This window comes from Oncorhynchus nerka, linkage group LG7, assembly GCF_034236695.1.
Source record: "Oncorhynchus nerka isolate Pitt River linkage group LG7, Oner_Uvic_2.0, whole genome shotgun sequence".
Lineage (NCBI taxonomy): Eukaryota > Metazoa > Chordata > Actinopteri > Salmoniformes > Salmonidae > Oncorhynchus > Oncorhynchus nerka.
The window spans coordinates 29212237-29233978 of record NC_088402.1 but is presented as its reverse complement, the minus strand read 5'-3'; the positions used below and the strand labels follow the sequence as shown (position 1 = coordinate 29233978).

At 41.8% G+C, this 21742-nt stretch overlaps 1 protein-coding gene across 3 annotated transcripts; it reads left to right on the top strand.

The window, feature by feature from the left end:
• Window positions 1–573: 573 nt before the first annotated feature.
• On the top strand, window positions 574–19748 carry LOC115131424 (asparagine synthetase [glutamine-hydrolyzing]-like). 3 transcript variants are annotated; one of them, XM_065020390.1, is made up of 13 exons: window positions 602–682; window positions 2205–3204; window positions 3323–3578; window positions 10218–10458; window positions 10772–10957; window positions 11310–11411; window positions 11647–11774; window positions 12632–12758; window positions 13334–13440; window positions 13681–13781; window positions 13957–14038; window positions 14846–15001; window positions 16166–19748. In XM_065020390.1, the coding sequence occupies exons 2-13, from the start codon at window positions 3128–3130 to the stop codon at window positions 16373–16375; spliced, it is 1773 nt and encodes a 590-aa protein (XP_064876462.1). In that variant the 5' UTR covers window positions 602–682; window positions 2205–3127; the 3' UTR covers window positions 16376–19748. The 3 variants fall into 3 exon arrangements, with proteins under 3 accessions (XP_029519004.1, XP_064876462.1, XP_029519006.1); XM_029663144.2 differs by lacking the exon at window positions 2205–3204 and having other exon boundaries at window positions 574–682; XM_029663146.2 differs by lacking the exons at window positions 602–682; window positions 2205–3204 and adding an exon at window positions 4605–4854 and having other exon boundaries at window positions 3489–3578.
• The last annotated feature ends 1994 nt before the right edge of the window (window positions 19749–21742 follow it).

Below are 21742 nucleotides of genomic sequence, written 5' to 3'. Positions count from 1 at the left end.
ATTTCAGTGTTTGTTAAATTGTACATGGTCACTTCCAAAACCTATCTACACTGAACAAAAATGTGAAGTGTAGGTCCCATGTTTCATGAGCTGAATTTTTTTTTTTTTTTTACATGTTATTTTAATCCCAGAAATGTTCCACACACTAATGAAGTTTCTCTCTAAAATGTTGTGCACATTTGTTGGGGGGAGGTGGGGCTGTTTGCCATCTAAACTCCTGCCCAATCATGTGAAATCCATAGGTTAGGGCCTAATTTATTTATTTCACTTGACTGATTTACATATGAACTGTAAATCAGTGAAGTCTTTGAAATTGTTACATTTATATTTTTATTCAGTATAAATTGAAACTGTCTTTGCTAGAATAAGACTGACTCCATATTAATGCGATGATTAATGAATGAGATGTTCGACGTGCAGGTGTCCATATACTTTTGGTCATGTAGTGTATGTTTATTGTAACATGTTACCTTTGGCTCGCAAACTAACCAGAATGTATGTCAAATGTGAATCTCAAATATAACCATAAAGTGATGCAACCGAACATGAAGTTGCAAGTCACGCCCCTCCCAGTTCAGTTAAGGACATAGTCATCACTACCGTGTACAGAAGTTCTGTCGTTGCATCATTTCAGGCGCTGAGGAGAATACTATTAATTCACCCCTTTGTGTCAACGACAAAGGTATGTTTCTCACAACTATGTTAATGCGTTTTAGACATTTCAATCGAATGTGTATTTATCACGGAGTGAATCTTAACTTGTCTTTTCTATTGCCGGGTAGTTCGTGCGGTTTGACAAAGCCACATGGCACATACGTTTAATTACCATGTGGAGCAGAGAGCGACACAGTATTTGTTTATTAATAAATGTTGATGGGGACTCGCTTTGTGAAACCGGTTTTGATGTCTTAACAGTAATACTACTTCGAATACACAGTTTAATACGTTGACGTCAATAGTTTTGTAAAAAAGTATCATAGTGTGGTGTTATAGTGTCATCTGATTAGCGAAGGTACGATATGTCCAATAGTATTTCTTCTTTCTCCATTTGTTTTACATGACCGCGGCCTTATTTCTTTGACGAGATACATTTTCCCTATACCCATCACGAGGTTGCTACAACCTAGCCTATGAATGACATTCAATACCGCCTTGCACACTCTTGCCTGCATCTAGCTAATATAGGACGTAATCATTGGTCCAACAGTTGAAAACAGCGCCCTGCCTAGACTGGAGGGTGGAGGGGAACACCCTGCATGTCTCTCATATGGACTGTCACGAGCAGAGCAGTGACACTCATAATGACTTAAGTGCAATACAGTTGGAAAGTTATTAAATAAGATTTACTGGTGGATGGAATTTTTAGAGGTACTTTAGTGGACAGTCAAGACAGTTTAAGTTTTGGATGGGCAACTGGCGGATCAACCCCCCCCAAACTCAGTCGGTGTCTCAATTTACTGTTGAGAGTTATAGTATACTGTACAAGGTGTAATTTGGTTGTGAATCAGCAGTTATGTCATTCACTCAATTAGCCTGCGTCAGCTAACATTTTTTAGATTGGTAAGTTAGCTGGCTAGACTATCTGAACGTATCATAGTCAAATTACAGTCTGGGGGGGACCCCCATTGATTTTGTTAGTCACTCTCACTCAGATGGCACATTAACTGCAAACGTTTCTTTCCGACCATTGCCAAATGTGTAGAATTGCAGGAAATTAACGAAAACATTTTCTCTCCCCTGTCAAAAGGGCCGCTAAAATGTTTTGCTCGCAAGTTCGCTGCATGTGTGGTTATGGATGTGGGTACTCAGACCTGCGAGCCACTGCGCACCCTCGTGATGAGTTCAGATTTTGTGGCCCCCACCCAAAAGTATGGTATGATAGTGTGGTGTGTTATAGTTTCCTATCTGATTAGCAAAGGTGCACTATGTCCATTTCTATTTCAGCATATTGGACGACTGTCATTCATATTCCATTTACCCAGTTCAATGTAACAGCGATAGGTATAGCTACTACTACGTGATACTCACATTTTCCTTATACCCATCATGAGGTTGCTACAACCTAGCTTATTAATGAACGTTTATAACGTAGGTGCACACAGGTTGAGAGACGGATGCAAACGAGTTTCTATTGGACAAATTCAAGTATGTTCATCCCCGTTTTGTTCCGTTTGCTTCCATTTAATATACTTTTTTTTCAACAGAATCCACGGAATGAATACACCGCTGATCATGCGTAAACACACAGCCACGTATTTCTTCTTGCGTTTTATTCCTTCTGTGCGCTCCTCCTCTTACCTCCTTCCGTCGCTTGTGGACTTCAATGCACAACGCATCAGCTGTATGTGATCAGGCAAAAAAAAAACGTTCCAAGCCAAACCACCACACACAGCCTGCATCGTTGTCACCATATTAGCTAAAGTAATGTCCTCGTCAACATGGCTCATTGAACTAATGCGTTAGTAAACCCACTACAATCATGCAGTAACTTTACAGTGTCGGGCCCCGGTGGCAATACATTAGTAAAACCACAAGCTTACCTTGACTTGGAAGAGTTCCAGTGTTGTTAGTCATAGCCAGCTAGCTAACATAGCATCCTGCTGTTTGGGCAGAGTGTTTCAGTAGGCTAAACTAGCTAGCTGCATTTGCTAGCTAAGTAAGTGAAACTGAAAGTGGGAAAAAATGACAATCTCTCTATACATTTCTCTCTGGCTTCTCCTTAATTTTCATTGTCTTTCTCTCTCTTTGAGTCAACTAGTCACCACATGCATTGCAATGCTAGCTAGCAATATCTTATGCTTTCAGTACTAGATTAATTCTCTGATCCTTTGATTGCAGTTTGTGCTGCAAGAGCTCTGATAGGTAGGAGGACATCCTCCGGAGGTTGTCATAAATACTGTGTAAGTCTATTGTAAGGGGTTAGAGCCAAGAGCCTCCTAGATTAAAAAAAAAAGTCAATGTACCCAGAGGAGGACAAAAGCTAGCTGTCCTCCGGCTACCTCATGGTGTTACCCTACAGAGTGCTGTTGAGGCTACTGTAGACCTTTGCAAAATAGTGTGTTTTGATCATTAATTGGTGGCGTGATTATATTTAGTATTGTTTTATCTAAAAAGGATAACTTTTTACATGTTTTACTATTTTTTTATGAAATTCACTGAGGATGGTCCTGCCCTTCCTCCTGAGGAGCCTCCACTGGTTGAAAGGTTGTAAAGAACAGATACGAAAGGGGCACTAGTCTCTGGACCATCTTCTCTGCCCTTTGTGGCATGTATTTATTACACCCTCTCCCTCTTTCTATCTCCCCCGCCCCGCTCTCTCCAGCCCCAGGATGTGTGGTATATGGGCCTTGTTTGGCAGTGATGAGTGCCTGTCGGTTCAGTGCACCAGCGCTATGAAGATTGCCCACCGGGGCCCTGACGCCTTTCGCTTTGAGAACATCAACGGCTTCACTAACTGTTGTTTCGGCTTCCATCGCCTGGCTATTGTAGACCAGCTGTATGGCATGCAGCCCATCCGCATCAAGAAGTTCCCCTACCTCTGGCTTGTCTACAACGGAGAAATCTACAACCACCATACGGTAGGTCTAGCCTGGAATCCACATTGTTTCACATATCCCAGGCTCAATAGATTTGCAAACACCACAGTAGTTATGGCCCATAGACATATAAGGTATAGCCTGGAATCCAGATTGTGTTACTGTTTTATGTCACAAATCCCAGGCTATGGTAGGAGATCTACAAATCACACCGTAGTTACGGCCCATAGACATATAGTAAGATATTGCCTGAAATCCAAACTTCTGAGCCCCAGGCTACTGTAGGAATGGAGATGGTACCAGGCCTCAAGGAACCCTAGAATCTGGCCAAGTTTTGGTGTGGAACGTATTGAGTTTCTACTTGCAGGTCACGAAGCAGGGATGGCTTTAGGCCAGTTAACTCCTTTCTTAAAAAGGTACTATTTCTATGCCAAAGAGACTTACGTGGCCAAAGAAGTAAACTTTTGTTAATGTGAGTTTGTGAAAACAGGGAGGGAAGAAAGTCGTAATATCTTCAAAGATCATATTGATAATGGTATTATCTGTCTTTAAAAAAAATGGCATTAAATTATTATCTAATTTCTAGTGTAATATTTGTGTTGTGGAGAAATGACCAGGCAGGAGACGGGAGTACAGTTAGTTTTCGTTTAGTCAAAACCCCTCGTGCTCTACAGTTCCCGGCACCCCAGTGCGCATGTGCATTTCCTATTAGGTGTAGTAACGTAACACTGCCGTAATGCATTACTGCTTAGTAACAGCACAGTAACTAATATAAACAGATGTAGATCCCAGACACTACACTCCTCCCCCATAGTGTTTAACTCCCAGAGAACAAGGTAAATATGTTAGGTAACTACTAATGCAATATCTGAACAATGCATTCTTAAACAGTTTTCAACTACTGGGTTGAAGCAGACTTTTCAGAGCCCAGCACAAATCCAGGGGATTATTCTGCCCCGAAGATGGAGTTTGTGTCCTAATAACTAACCCAGGTAATGTCCTTTTTCTTTCCTTTTATCTAGGACATATTAAAGTGTTTGTTTTACTGTCTGTTACCTCCTTAACCAGCTCAACTCACAGGTCAAGCTTTTGAGGTGCCCTTCGATGTCGAATAGGATATCTCCGCTCCTCCTGGGCTTCCTGTGGTGGGCCAGGTTCGGGTGGAAGGTCAGGCTCTGTCTCTCCTGTACGTCCACGTCCGCACGGAGAATAGTCCTGGGGGTCGTTCTTGTTCTCTCGGCATGTCTCTGCTGGGGCATTGGACCGTAGGCAGATGATCCACATGAACGTTGACCTGGCAATGACCAATTTGGACTTGGTAAGTCCTCTGCGTTGCAAGATCACACCTGAGTTCCACAGGCGCTTAGGGTGTCTGAAATCACGTACCATCACCCTCTCTTCCTCTTTGAATTCTCTGACATTCTTTGAGTGTCTCATGAGCTTTCTTCTCAATTTGAGCATAATTTTTCTCCCTTGGTGACAGAGTCCGTGATGCAAATGCAATAGGGTGTTCTTCACCTGAGGGTAGAACATGTGAGATGACGGCTCCTACTCCGTATGGAGATGCATCACACGCGAGTCTCAGCTTCATCTCTGTTGTAGTGGGCAAGCCACTTGCTCTTTAGCAGACGCTGTTTGCAAGTCTTGAATGCTTCTTCGCATTGTGGGGACCAATTCCACTTTGTATCGGCCTGCAGAAGTTGGTGAAGCGGATGCAACAATGTGGACAAGTTTGCCACAAACTTTCCGTAATAGTTCAGGAGCCCCAAAAATGACCTCAGCTCTGAGATATTTGTGGATGCTGGTGCGTTTACGATTGCTTCCACCTTGCTGTTGGTTGGGTGCAGGCCTTGTGCATCAATCTTGTATCCGAGATACTCCTTTGAGTCCTGGAGGAACTCACACTTGCTGCGTTTCATTCTCACACCGTATTTCTCCAGTCTTGACATCACTTTGTCCAGCACTACCAGGTGCTCTCCAATGGTTGGTGCTGACACGAGGATGTCGTCCATGAAGCACACAACATGGTCTATACCGTCCAAGATCTGATCCATTGTTTGTTGGAATATCGCTGGAGCTGTTGAGATTCCATAGGCCAAGCGATTGAATCTGAATAGCCCCTTGTGTGTATTGATGGTCAGACTGTTCTGACTCCGGATCCAGCTTCAGTTGCTGATAAGCGAATGCCAGGTCCAGCTTACTGAAAACCTTCCCACCAGCTAGAGTGGCAAACAGATCTTCAGCATTTGGTAGTGGATATTCCTCTGGTAGTATGCAGTGATTTACTGTGACCTTGTAGTCACCGCACATTCTGACGGTCTTTTCTTTCTTTGGGACTACAACAATCGGAGCGGCCCAGTTGCTTCTCGTTACTTTCGTGAATATGTTATTCTTCTGTAGGCGGTCCAGTTCCTTCTCTACTGCTTCCTTAAGAGCATAGGGAACTGGACGTGGTTTGTGAAAGATAGGCTTGGTTCCTTCTTGCACTCTGACTTTTGCTGTGAAGTCTTGTATTTCACCGTAGCCATCTTTGAAAAGTTATTTGTGCTTCTCCAGCATGTTAGTGAGTGTAGCCTGACTCACTGGTTTGTCATTTCTCAGACTGAAGATTTCTCCCCAGTTCAACTTGATCTTTTGTAACCAGTTTCTGCCTAGCAAGGCTGATTTTTCTCCTTTAACAATGACAAGCGGTAGCGTCCACTCCTTCCCTTCATACCGGACTGGTACCTGGATCTGCCCTAACACAGGAATAGTGTCACCAGTGTATGAAGAAAGGCGGATGGACGCGGGCTGAAGAGGGCACTTTTTCTTTGTAGAGTCTCTCTGGAACCAGAGATACAGACGCTCCGGTGTCCAGCTGCATTTTTACTGGTTTTCCCGCTAACTCCATGTTGAGATAGATTCCATCTTTTAGTTGTTGAGCTGTGTACACTGTGAACAGTTCCACTACTGTTTCAGTTGTACCTTCCTCTTCTTGTGCTGCGTCTGACACTTTGTGTGCTCTTGCTGTGCGTTTTGAGGCCTTACACACTCTCTGTAAATGTCCAACCTTTCCACAATTGTGGCACTTTTCATTTTGGAATCGACATTCACTGTGCTGATGATTATCTCCCCCACATCTGTAGCAAAACCTTGGCTTAAACCTTTGAGATGTGGGCTGCTTTGTTCTTGTGTAACCTTGACAACGGGACTGAAAAAAGTGTGACTTTTGTGAACTTTTTTCACCACGTGCATCACTGACCTTGTGAACACCTTTCTGACGTTCTGCATGTCCCGATAGCTCAATAGTATCCCTGTGGGCAAGCTCGAGTCAAAGTGCTATATCACAGGCTTTCTTAAAGGTCAGGTCCTTCTCTGACAGGAGCCTTCTGTGATATGCTTCACCTGTGAGACCACATACAAACTTGTCTCGGAGAGCATCATCAAGAAATCGTGCAAACTCGCATGTACTTGCCAGCCTTTTCAAAGCAAGGATGTAGTCAGCCACGGTTTCCCATTGACTCTGGTGACGTTGGTAAAATCTGAAACGTTCTGCAATGAGAATTGGCTTAGGCTTGAAATACCTTGAAAGAGTTTCAGTCAGTTCTGCATAGTTCAACTCCACTGCTTTCATTGGTTCAATGAGACCTTTCAGCAATCCATACTCAGTTGGACCCAAAACACTGAGAAATACGTCTGCTTTCTTTCCATCTTTGATTTAATTTGCAGCCAGCCAACGCTCAAAACGCTCCAAATAGGAATCAAAATCCTCTTTTGTAGCCTCAAACTCTGGTACTCGACCAATGGTTGCCATTTTCACCGTTAATTGTTCAGTTTCCTTATTCCTTGTATTCCTTAATTTTCATCTAATTCTTCACTTCAGAAGTTTCTGCAATTACTTCATTCACTGCACTCATTTGTGTTACGTTCCTTCTTCCTTTTTTTTCTCTTGCCAATATTTCTCCAGAGATCGCCTAATTTCAATGGGTTCAATGAGACCGTTTTTAACCACCAGGGGCAGTGTCGCCATTCTGGACTCCAATAGTCTTGCTACTTGGCAGCTCCTGAATACTGTACTAGCAGTGCTAGCAGTGCTTAGCCTTCTCTACTGGCGAAAGAAAATAAAAAATAACTGATGAATTACATAATTATTTTGAGTTTCATTATTCACGCAAAATTCTTCCCTTCAAGCAATCTCCGTTTATGTAGTTTAATCACCTCGTTGCCACTGTAATATTTGTGTTGTGGAGAAATGACCAGTCAAAACCCTTCGTGCTCTACAGTTCCCGGCACCCCAGTGCGCATGTGCATTTCCTATTAGGTGTAGTAACGTAACACTGCCGTAATGCATTACTGCTTAGTAACAGCACAGTAACTAATATAAACAGATGTAGATCCCAGATACTACATGTAGTATGCACAATTGTTGGATGTGATTGTGCATACATTACTTACTATCCATTGTGATTCAGTTATAAGCATGTATACTACCCTTTGTATTAATTTGGACAGTGAAGCTAAAACTTTTCATTTGGCTTTATACTCTAGCATTATGGATTTGAGATCAAATGTTTTATATGAGGTGACAGTACAGAATGTACATTTTATTTTAGGGTATTTTCATACATATCTGATTTACTGTTTAGATAATGAGTGAGAAAGTATCAGAGGCATAAATATCATACCCCCTAAAAATGCTAAACTCCCCTGTTATTTGTAATGGTGAGAGGGTAGCATGTTTTGAGGGCATGATCCTTGTGCATCTGTAACTTTCTCACTCATCATTATTCACAATTCATTTATGATTATCTGTAATCATTGTAGCATCCACAAGTCCGGGCTATGGATGGGTCACTCAAGGTCATTCAGAGACTTGTCCTGAAGCCACTCCTGCGTTGTCTTGGGTGTGTGCTTAGGGTCGTTGTCCTGTTGGAAGGTGAACCTTCACCCCAGTTTGAGTTCCAGAGCACTCTGGGGCAGGTTTTCATCAAGGATCTTCCTGTACTTTGCTCCGTTCATCTTTGCCTCGATCCTGACTAGTCTCCCATTCCCTGCTGCTGAAAAATGCAACATGCTTCACCGTAGCGATGGTGCCAGATTTCCTCCAGATGTGACACTTGGCATTCAGGCCAAGGAGTTCTATCTTGGTTTCATCAGACCAGAGAATCTTGTTTCTCATGGTCTGGGAGTCTTTAGGTGCCTTTTGGTAAACTCCAAACGGGCTGTCATGTGCCTTTTATTGAGGAGTGGCTTCTGTCTGTCCACTCTACCGTAAACGCCTGATTGGTGGAGTGCTGTAGAGATGGTTGTCTTTCTGGTAGGTTATCCGATCTCCACAGAGGAACTTTGAAACTCTGTCAGAGTGACCATCGGGTTCTTGGTCACCTCCCTGACCAGGGAAGGCTCTTCTCCCCCAATTGCTCTGTTTGGCCAGGTGGCCAGCTCTAGAAAGAGTCTTGGTGGTTCCAAATTTCTTCCATTTAAGAATGATGGAGGCCACTGTGTTCTTGGGGACCTTCAATGCAGCAGGAATTGATTGGTACCCTTCCCCAGATCTGTGCCTCAATACACAATCCTGTCTCAGAGCTCCACTGACAATTTCCTGAACCTCATGGCTTGGTTTTTGCTCTGACATGCACTGTCAACTGTGGGACCTTATATGGACAGGTGTGTGCCTTTTCAAATCATGTCCAATCAATTGAATTTATCACAGGTGGACTCCAATCAAGTTGTTGAAACATCTCAAGGATGATCAATGGAAACAGGATGCATCTGAGTTAAATTTTGAGTCATAGCAAAGGGTCGCTTTGTCATTATGGGGTATTGTGTGTAGATTGCTGAGGATTTTAAAAATTTGATCCATTTTAGAATAAGGCTGTAACCAACATAAGAAAATGTGGAAAAAATCAAGGGGTCTGAATACTTTCCTAAGGCACTGTAAGTATGAAAATACCCTCAAATAAAAGGGGACATTCTGTACTGTCGCCTCATATGCTGGAGTATAGAGCCCAGTGGTGTAAAGTACTTACGTAGATAAATTAAAGTACTTACAAAGTAGTTTTTTGGGGGTATCTGTACTTTACTTTACTATTTATATTTTTGACAACTTTTACTTTTACTTTGATACATTTCTAAAGAATTTACATTTTGAATGCTTAGCAGGACAGGAAAATGGTCCAATTCACTCACTTATCAAGAGAACAACCCTGGTCATCCCTACTGCCTCTGATCTGGCAGACTCACTAAACACAAATGCTTCGTTTGTAAATTATGTCTGAGTGTTCCTCTGGCTGTCCGTAAATAAAATAAAAAACAGAATTGTGCCGTCTGGTTTGCTTAATATAAGTAATTTGAAATTATTTATACTTTTACTCTTGATTCTTAAGTTATGTATATTTTAGCAATTACATTTACTATTGATGCTTAAGTATATTTAAGACTAAATAGTTTAAACTTTTACTCAAGTAGTATTTTACTGGGTGACTTTTACTTGAGTCATTTTCTATTAAAGTATCTTTACTTTTACTGGAGTAGGATGATTGGGTACTTTTTCCACCACTGATAGAGCCAAATTAAAAGTTTTTGCTTCACTGTCCAAATAAATATGTTGGTGAGTGTATGTCATGAGCATGTCTCACCACTTGTAATGTCTTATGTCTCATAATAATCCTAATACCTTTCTCCATCTTCCTCCCTCTTTAGCTGAAGGAGCGGTTTGAGTTTACTGACTACCAGACCAAAGTAGATGGTGAGATCCTGCTTCACCTGTATGAGCGCTTCGGCATTCAGAAGATGGCGTCCCTATTGGATGGAGTGTTCGCCTTCGTCCTCCTGGACACAGCCAATAGGAAGGTTTTCCTGGGGAGGGATACGTATGGCGTGCGGCCTTTGTTCAAACTACTGACTGACGACGGCTTCCTGGCTGTGTGCTCTGAGGCAAAAGGTGAGAGGGGACTACTTACTTGATATCTCCATTGGGGTTGAGCTGTTTTGGTTGCTACACAAGTGGATTAAAGAACAATACCTATTCAGGATAGGATAGGATGAACTTTGTCACAGAGTGTAGAAAAAAAATTAACTGCTCAACTCTATTGCTATTCAATGGAAATTCACTTGGTCAAGTACAATTGTAACAAAATGCTAAGATGTTGTTTCTAGTGTGTAACAACAGTGTTACTACACAGGTATGATAACAACTTAATGTAAAGTGTTTCCATGTTTGTTCTTAAACACATGCTTATTCTGTTTGTTCCCAGGTCTGACTGATATCACCCACTCAATGTCCTCACCTCCTAAGATCACTCCATTCCTCCCAGGACACTTTGAGGTGTTTGACCTGAAGCCCACAGGGAAGGTAGGGTCTATTCAGATGGACCGCTTCCACTGCTGCACCCAGGAGCCCAACCACGCTGCCTATGACACAGTAGAGAGGCTCCCCTCAGGTACACACCCATCCATAGTATTTCCATAATGTCAGCATCATGATTGACAGCGGCCAAGGTTACAGATTATTTAACTGTGCCACTACCTGTCACTAGCTATCAGTGAAAGATGACAGATGTTGTTTGACACATAAGATGAAGAGAGGAATGCGTCACTGATTGTTCTTTTAGGATGCAGGTTTTTGGTATTAAGGGTATTGCCATGAATGAAGCCTGTTGTCCAACTGAAATCATTGTAGTCACTGACAATGGGAGTTGGATGTGTAGTATGCTAGAGTTGATTTGCTGGTCTTCAACCATTCAGTTGACTGGTCCCTGTGTGATGACAGTAAGATCTCTTGCTGTCCTCTAGGTTTTGTCCCAGAGACAGTGAAGAGCAACATCCGCTCTTTGTTTGAGAACGCTGTCCGGAAACGCCTCATGGCCCACAGGAGGATCGGCTGTCTTCTCTCAGGTACAAATAATGATTATTACAAAGTATGTTTGCCTCTTTGTGTAGTGTCACACATGAAAGCTTGTGCCTTGAGTTAGTAATGCTTGAGGTCTTTTACTTGTTGTTTTCACTAATGCTTGTCTGTGCAAATATATCAATGATAATACATTCTTATTATCTTTACACCATAGGTCAAATTAAACGTGTGATAATCTAGTAAATGAGGTGTATGACTGTTATTATATATTTCTATCAGGTGGTTTGGACTCTAGTCTGGTGGCAGCTACGCTGGTTAAACTGGCCAAAGAGGAGAAGTTGAAGTACCCCATCCAGACCTTCGCTATCGGGGCTGAAGACAGCCCAGACATTCTGGCTGCTCGCAAGGTGAGTGAGGCTCTCTCCAGCCTCCATAGAGAGACTCTGCCTTATAATATAATGGTGATGATATTGTTATGGAACGGGTTGGGTAGGTCTTAGGAGCATGATTAGACACTACCACTTCTACACTCCATCCCCAGGGAGGCAGCAGCAACCGGGTCCAGGTGCTCTGTCAAGCCTTGATGAAGCCCATAGGTACAGGCAATCAGGTTGAGCGTGAATGATTCAGAGAGAGGTGGCCATAGAGCCCCTCGGCCTGCAAGTCTTTATTTTTTTGTTTTAGTTAACCTTTTCAGTTTTGGAGCGGTCTTTTGAAGTTTATTTTTGTAAATATATATTTTGGTCACCCTTTTCAACAACAAATAATAATCTGCTTGGGCTAGCTGACCCATAGGACTGAGCTGGCCCTGGATCCCTGTAAGTTTGCTGTCTTCTGAGCGCATGTACATACAGCACTGACCTCATACGCTGATTTCTCACATAGTTGCACATCTTACATCAAGTTACAGACCAGTTAACTAGGCCTAAGACTTCTAGACTTAGCGAGCGCAACAATATTAGCAGGCTAGTTAATTAGTTTCGTAACAAAAAAAACTTCATAATCAGTAATAATCTAACTTTATTTTTGTATCACCTTTTACCCAATACATTACAGCTCCCAGTGCATTACAAAGGAGCATTTAAAATGATGAAAACGCAACATGATAGAATAATACAAATATAATACCAAAGACTCCTTTGTGAAGAAGCCTGTGAAGTCATTGCTCCCTGTAATTGTAAAAGAGTATGTGTTCTCAATAAACTGAAGGCAATAAATAGATAACATGAATGAATGTCTTGGTGAATGCCTTGTGTCGTTCCAGGTGGCGTCCTACATCGGCAGTGAGCACCACGAGGTGAACTTCACCCCTGAGGAGGGTCTCAAAGCCGTGGAGGAGGTCATCTTTCACCTGGAGACCTATGACATCACCACCATACGCGCCTCTGTCGGTGAGAGAGCACACTGTCCCATCTTAGATTGGCCTAGACCTCCAAACACCAATCAGAAGTGGTGTCTCATTGAAGATTAATTAATAGGCTATGGGAATGACACATTTGTGAAATACCGAGACACTAGACAGCTTCTTTGTACCTTGTCAATGTGCCCAATGACCTGGACAAAGGGAGTCTGGACAGGCTGCATTCCCTTTCCTCCTGATTGGCTGGATTGAATCCCAGTGGAATCCTGGGAGATTAGTGAGTGTGGCCTGTAAAAGCCTGTCAATAGAGAGAAGCAATCAGCCAGACCTTGGCCTAATATGTTGATGAAATACGTGATTCAGTTTGTCTGGTACAATTGAACAGTCCCAAAAGTGCAAACTTGAAGTAAAGACCAAAGTTCATGTGATGATCAGTTTACTTTCATTTACTTTTTTCCTGCTAAATACAGATGGTTTTATTTGTCTCTAGATGGCGCGATAACCTTTTTTATAAGAAATGTACAGTATATTTGGTAAGGCTTAAGTTATAGCCAAGGGAGTACTTCAACTCAATTCTGTTTCCAATAATCCTTTCTCATTCTGCAGGCATGTACCTAGTGTCAAAGTACATCCGTGAGAAGACTGACAGCGTGGTGATCTTCTCTGGGGAAGGCTCTGACGAGCTTACACAAGGATACATCTACTTCCACAAGGTACTGTAAGTCTGTTCCACATCAGAGATGTGTCGTTCTCTCCCCCTCACCAAATTTCATGTACCAGACACTGTTGTGTTGACTGCAGTAGTCAATTCAGGAAGTGCAGGAATTGAACATATTTATTAGAAATCAATGGGAAATTCCTGGTTTGACTTAATTGAAATTGGAATTGAACCCAACCCTGGAACCAGTTGTTATGTCTGGGAATATGAGCTGAGTTGTTGTTTCCTGTTCCAGGCTCCCACTCCCAAGGCAGCAGCAGAGGACAGTGTTCGTCTGTTGAAGGAGCTGTACCTGTTTGACGTGCTCAGAGCAGACCGCACCACCTCTGCACATGGGTAGGGGCATCAACCTATTTTTCAATACATTCATTCATTTTTACATCCATTCCTCAACTTGTCAGACCGCTATCTGCTCTTCTTTCCTTTCTTTCTTTCTTTCTTTCTTTCTTTTCACAAGCTATAGGTTTAATACAGAAGATCTAGGATTCTGACTTTCCTCTTCTCTCTACAGTCTAGAGCTGAGAGTGCCTTTCCTGGACCACAGGTTCACAGCGTACTACCTCTCCCTGCCTGAGGAGATGAGGCAACCCAAGGTCAGTTTTCTCAGCCTTATCACCATATGCTCACTATCCCAATCTCCCTATCCCCTACATTTGTCTCTGATGAGATAATGGAGTATGAAATCGGAAGTAATGTACTGTTAGATTCTAAAGAAGAGTAAAAACTGACGGACAACCTATGAAAAGCTCAAACCAAGTTTATTCACCCAATGGGTCAGACAGACGAACAGACAAAGACATGTTCCCACCAGCCCAAGTATATCTACCCCACGTTAGGTGAAGTCTCCTCCTTCCCTCTAAACATTACATCTTTATTGCTAGGCAGGAAGCGTAGTGATGTGGGTAATAAACTGTTCCTTCTCCCTTAATGTGACCTGACCTCGGCCCCCATTCCTCACTAATCCACAGCTCTCCACCCTTATCAATGACCACATCCATGTGATTGCCTTTCCCTTACTCAGTAACATTCCAAGGCCCTAGCTCATATCCATCCTTAATTGACCCCACCATATACATTCCTCCTACAGATTGCCATTAACTTCTGGTGTAGCAAGTCCTTTCCATAGGATACCTGATGTCTAACAATAACATAAACGGTCTTCAATGCCCTCTCTCTCCCTCAGTGTCATGAATAAGGATATTTCATATTTTCACGTTTAGAAGTCAGAACCCATCAGTATTATTGCAAAAGTGGAAAATATGTGTATTGAGTGATTGTAAGTGTTGTGTATCCAAATCAGAATCCTTGCAATAAAAATCTGTCTCTAAACATGTAAAGGGTTCCAGTGCTATAATTCCAAACACAGTTCAGTTTGACTGAGGGATGTGTTGTGTAACCAGGATGGAGTGGAGAAGCACCTCCTCAGAGACTCATTTAAAGGTCTGAACCTGATCCCAGACGAGATCCTATGGCGGCGTAAAGAGGCCTTCAGTGACGGAATGACGTCTGTCAAGAAGTCCTGGTACAACAGCCTGCAGGACCAGATGGAGTCTGAGGTATTTTTGTATTTGTATTATTTTGGATCCCCATTAGCTGCTGCAAAAGCAGCAGCTACTCTTCCTGGGGTCCAGCCAAATTAAGGCAGTTTATACAATTTTCAAACATTACAATACATACACAGATTTCACAACACACTGTTCCATCAGGCCTCTACTCCACCACAACCACATATCTACATTACTAAATCCATGTGTATGTATAGTGTTGTCGTGTGTGTGTATGCACATGTCTGACAATGTTTGTTGCTTCACAGTCCCGCTGTTCCATACGTTTTTTTAAAATCTGTTTTTTATTTTTATTTTTATTTTTTTTACATCTAATTTTACTGCTTGCGTCAGTTTCTTGATGTGGCATAGAGTTCCATTGTGTCATGGCTCTATGTAGTACTGTGTATCGCCCATGGTCTGTTCTGGACTTTGGGACTGTGGCATGTTTTGTGGGGTATGCATGGGTGTCCGAGCTGTGTGCCAGTAGTTTAGACAGACAGCTCGGTGCATTCAACATGCTCTGTTCTGAGCCAATTGCAACAATTTTCCTAACACTCCTTTTTTTGTGGCACCTGACCACACGACTGAACAGTAGTCCAGGTGCAACAAAACTAGGTGCCTTTAGGACCTGTCTTGTTGATAGTGTCGTTAAGAAGGCTGAGCATCACTTTATTATAGACAGACTTCTCCCCATCTTAGCTACTACTGCATCAATATGTTTTGACCGTGACAGTTTACATTCTAGTGTTACTCCAAGCAGTTTAGTCATCTCAACTTTCTCAATTTCCACATTATTTATTACAAGATTTAGTTGAGGTTTAGGGTTTAGTGAGTGTTTTGTTCCAAATACAATGCTTTTAGTTTTAGAAATATTTCGGGCTAACTTATTCCTTGCTACTCACTCTGAAACTAACTGCAGCACTTTAAGCGTTGCAATCATTTCAGTCGCTGTAGTAGCTGACGTGTATAGTTTTGAGTTATCCGCATATATAGAAACTCTGGCTTTACTCAGTCAGTGGCATGTCGTTAGTAAAAATTGAAAAAAGCAAGGTACACACACACGTGCATACGCACACAGCAGGCTCGCATGTACACACACACACAGGAACGCTGGCACATGACATATGCACAACCACACACACACATTCTGACTCCTTCTTTCACTCCTCCAAGGTGAACGACTTCCAGCTGGAGAAGTCTTCTAAGACGTTCCCGTTCCTCCCTCCCAGAACCAAAGAGGCATACTTCTACCGCCAGGTGTTTGAGAAGCTTTACCCGGGCCAAGCTGAGTGGCTCAGCCACTACTGGATGCCCCGCTGGATCAATGCTACAGACCCCTCAGCCAGAACCCTCTCCATCTACAAGCCTGACAAGGACCAGTGATACAGAAGCAACAGTGGCTCTTCTCCAGTGTCCTCACTTGCGTAGCACTTAGAGTGAAGCAGTCTATTGAGCATGCATGCATTCTAAGTGGTATGCTAGTATGGATATTGGAATGTAGACTGTGTCAGCTGTCAATCACTTGTGCCATTATTACTACACCTCCCCTTCACACCATTACTACACCTCCCCTTCACCACATACCTATCTGGAAACAGTCTGATGCTAAAGTTGTGATTTTTATGGAATTTTGGGTAACGATTAGGCTTACTTTTCATGCAAATGGTCACGGTTATTGTAATTTTTGTTTAAAAATGGTTTGACCTTGTAACGCTTCATAATGCATCTTTAGATAAGTCATATCTAATTAGCTACGATAAACCTAATGAATAGAACACAGCATTGGTGACATTCCTGTTTCAAAAACGAATGGATTTGACCTCTTGGAACTTTTGGAAATGAAACTTCTCCCAACCGTGCCGTTCCGCTCATAAAATGATTACCAACTTTACCCATTTCATGTAAAACTGCTATTGGGTAAATTATTTCTACTTGAATATAAAGTTGAATCCCCCATTCTCCTGAAACTTGAATCTAAAGTTGAATCCCCCTTTTCCTAAAATGAATTTAAGACTATTTTTTTAGTTCACGTTATTGACCATAATTGTCGGTTACACAATTATGCGATAATTATGGCAGCTCTATGGAGGAATCATCAAGCTCTAGTACTTAACCAGTGTTAATTACAGTTACAGGGTCAGTACTGATTTGGGAAACTGCTGTTTCACTAGGAATAGTTGATAATGTTGGAAGACTGGAATGATGCTGTAGGCCATCTATCTGGAATTCAGTAGCACTACTGTAATGCTTTCATCGATTATAGTACCATATGGTGATTACATAGTACATATTATTATATCTAAATTACATACATATTTTAACAGCTTCAGACATTGGCTAAACCTTAACATGATATTTAACTGTTCCTAACGAGTGCTTTTTTCTGTCATTTACATTAAGTTAGATGCGTATAACCGGTACTGCAATTGTCCTTTTGCCTCTTACCCAGACAGGGAGTAGGCTGTAATAGGTTCAATTCTGTGCAAGAAGATGTCTTGATTATGTCACAGGAGACAATAGACAGGATAGCTTTTAGGTATAGATCAGTTGCGGTCAGTGCCGTTCTATTTCAGCATGTTGGATGACTGTCATTCATATTCCATTGAGCCAGTTCAATGTAACAGCGATAGGTTCAGACTACTACGTGCTTCTCATATTTCCCTATACCCATCATGAGGCTGCTACAACCTAGCCTATGAATTAACGTTTATAACGTAGCTGCACACAGGTCTAGAGACATATTTGAGGTGACAGATGGTGACAGTCAATACCGCCTTGTACACTCTGTCCTGCATCTAGCTGATATAGGACGTAATCATTGGTCCAACAGTTGAAACAGCGCTCCGACTGGAGGGTAACACCCTGCATGGCCTGGGTCTCTCATATGGACTGTCACTATCAGTGACACTTGCGATGTCTAACAATGACACAACTCTGTTTCTCCCCGTTTTGTTCCGTTTGCTTACTTTTTAAGAAACGCGTTTCAACAGAATCCGCGGAATGAATACACCACTGATCACGCGTAAACACACAGCCACGTTGTATTTCTTCTCGCATCTGCGCGCTCCTCTTACCTCTTTCCGTCGCTTGTGGACTTCAATGCACAACACATCAGCTGTATGTGATCAGGCAAAAAAAAACTTTCCAAGCCAAACCACCACACACAGCCTGCATCGTTGTCACCATATTAGCTAAAGTAACGTCCTAGTCAACATGGCTAATATAACTAGTGCGTTAGTAAACCCACTACAATCATGCAGTAACTTTACAGTGTCGGCCCCGGTGGCAATACATTAGTAAAACCACAAGCTTACCTTGACTTGGAAGAGTTGTGTTAGTCATAGCCAGCTAGCTAACATAGCATCCTGCTGTTTGGGCGGAGTGTTTCAGTAGGCTAAACTAGCTAGCTGTATTTACTAGCTAAAAAACGACAATCTCTCTATATACACTTTTTTCTTGCTTCTCCTGCAAATTGAAGAAATTAATTTGTTCAAAACTGTTCAACTATTGTCTTTCTCTCTCTTTGAGTCAACTACGCACCACATGCACTGCAGTGCTAGCTAGCTATAGCTTATGCTTTCAGTACTAGATTAATTATCTGATTCTTCGATTGGGTGGACAACATGTCATTTTGTATTTGTATTGATTATGGATCCCCATTGCTGCAAGAGCTCTGATAGGGAGGAGGACATCCTCCAGAGGTTGTTATAATTACTGTGTAAGTCTATGGAAGGGGTTGAGAACCATGAGCCTCCTAGGTTTTGTTTTGAAGTCGATGTACCCAGAGGAGGACTGAAGCTAGCTGTCCTCCTGCTACACCTTGGTGCTGCCCTACAGAGTGCTGCTGAGTCTACTGTAGACCTTCTTTGCAAAATAGTGTTTTAATCAATTATTTGGTGAGTGATTATATTTATTATAGTATTGTTTCATCTAAAAAATAATTACTTTAAAAAGTTTTACTTAAAAAAAAAAATGAAATTCACTGAGGATGGTTCTCCCCTTCCGCCTCTGAGGAGCCTCCCCTGGTATAGATGGTATAGACATTCTCCTGTTCTTTACCCAACCTGATAAAGAGAAGTACCCCAATTCAACTCATGTCTTTTAAACATTTTAAATGTCAGAACAGAATTATGATGAAACTTTGTAATGCTTTGATCAATCCCCAAGGTTCTTTCTTTGAACATTTCTTATTGAAAAGGATAATGCTCAACACTCACTCACCATTAAAAAAGTAGTATTTTATTGAAGCAACTATAAAAGCTTGACTATTGGGCCATAATCATAACATGTTTTCACCCCCCCCAAATCAGAGCAAAGACCATGACATGGTGTAATAGTGGTCTATAAACCATAATAAAGTGTGTGTGCGTGGATGTGTGTTTTTGTATTTATGTGAGGGTTCTTGCGTGAGTGTGTCGTTGAGATGACAATAGAATGTGTTACAGATTGAATGTCAAGCTGGGAACAACATGATTCAATTGAAGACAAAACATACTTGAGACAGACTCGTATAATGGGTGACATTACTTAAGGAAAATAGTGAAACCAAAAGACACACTGGAAGTTGGATGCTAACCATGGTGCATTTGATTGCACTTTGTTTTCTCAACTACGGTCCATCTAGAGTCTAGACTGATGGAAATGTATGAAACTACAGCATTAGATGTCTAAAGTGATGTACATAATGCTATGTGTCTGTCTACTGTATTTCATCCTAACCATGACTGATATAAAAAGTGCCCCATACCCTTGACAATATCTATCTGATGTGTTTTTTTTTGTTGTGTGTGTGGTCATGATATTCATGAGTTTGCATTACAATATCCACACTAGCATACAACTTAAGTATAACGCAATATATTGGGAATGCATTCTAAGTACTATGGGTATCCTAATATGGAAAACACTGCACACTGCTGCTCATGCTCCCAGGTGATATTTATTTACGTTTCGACCCTTAGGTCTTCATCAAGCATCCATATCCCAGGTGGGGGTGGAAGGTCCTATATATAGGGACAGTACTCAGTGACATCTGTTTCTGATAAGAAGTATCAGAGCTGCATATTCTTCTGATGCGACTGAATTTACTTTTTGGGAGGCTTTTAATAAGTGGACGTGGATGAAATCTGTCACCTCTGAGGAGGGTATTCCTGTCCGTATGTTTCCTATAGAGATCTGTCGAGAGGGAGGTTTTGTCCATAATAACCATCACATCAAGAAAACTGATTGTGATAGGTCATAGTTAATGGTGAAGTGAAGGTGTTTAGAGAGTTTAGAGTCATAGAGTTTAGATAAGCATGGAATTCCAAAAGTTGTTCCTGGGTCCCTGTATGGATCACAAAAATGTCTTCCAAATATCTCCGAATTAGGAGAATATTGGAGAGAAAGGGGTGAAGGTCTGGATTCAGCACCACCTGTTTTTCAAACATTCCTAGATATAGGTTAGCATAATTAGGAGCCATAGTGCTCCCCGTCGCTCTCCATTTGGTCTGGAGGAAAGTCTCCTCTGAAAAGAAGACAGTTGGAGGTTAGTACCAACCTCCCCCCCCTCGCACAGGACAAATATTTATCATCAAGGGTCTGATTACCTGCATGTCCACCATTGTTATTTCCATGTTGAAATGTCCTTGTGGCCCGTCTTACACAGGGAAACCCCATAGAAGCCTTAAGACACGGACCAGTGAGCACTGCAGCAATATATGGACAGGTGAGACAAAACATCCTGTTGCTGCTCATTTTGTACAAGCTGGACTTCCTATTAGTTCTCTGAGATACATTGGAATAGAAATGGTCAAGATGTCATGCAGGGGAGGGGACATTGAGAGGAAACTTCTTCAAATGGAATCTTTCTGGATACACAGGCTCAACACACTGTCTCCTCTTGGCCTTAACGAGGAGTTTGACTTGAAACCGTTTTTATAGTTTCAATATGTCCAAATTGTTTAAAAAAAAATCCTTGTTGAATATTGTATGTGTATGTATATTACTGTAAATATTGATCACATTCCCTGTGTATGATCATATATTTTGATACATTGAATGTTAATATTGTGAAACTATGTCATATATTTTTTACCTCCTGTTTCAGGAAGTGATGTCACTGGGTACTGCCCCTATATATAGGACCTTCCACCCCCACCTGGGATATGGATGCTTGATGAAGACCTAAGGGTCGAAACGTAAATAAATATCACCTGGGAGCATGAGCAGCAGTGTGCAGCGTTTTGCTTTCTGTTTTCCATGAGTCTGCCTACAACTCCATCACCTGTGGAAAGTGCCTGGATGTGTGTACTGTCTGTTCTTCAGTGTGAGAGGGAGGGGTTGCCCAATTTTACAACTCTGTGTGCTACTTTCTTTGTCCCTCAGAGGGTGCACCACTCCACGATATCTACATCCGTTGAACAATTTCCTTTCTTCGCTTTCACAGCATATTCCTATCGGTGAAAATAAGAAATTCACGTTCCACCAATAAAGAAAATAGTTTTAATATATCAAGCCATAATCACACACAAGTATTCTGTCATATCATACCATACCTCTTGGTTTTATAAAACATGACAGTTTGATTTACAGTCAATTTAAACGAGAGCGTGCTCTGATAGAGCAGCATGTACCAGAGTGTGTAGTTGATTTACAGTCAATTTAAACGAGAGCGTGCTCTGATAGAGCAGCATGTACCAGAGTGTGTAGTTGATTTACAGTCAATTTAAACGAGAGCGTGCTCTGATAGAGCAGCATGTACCAGTGTGT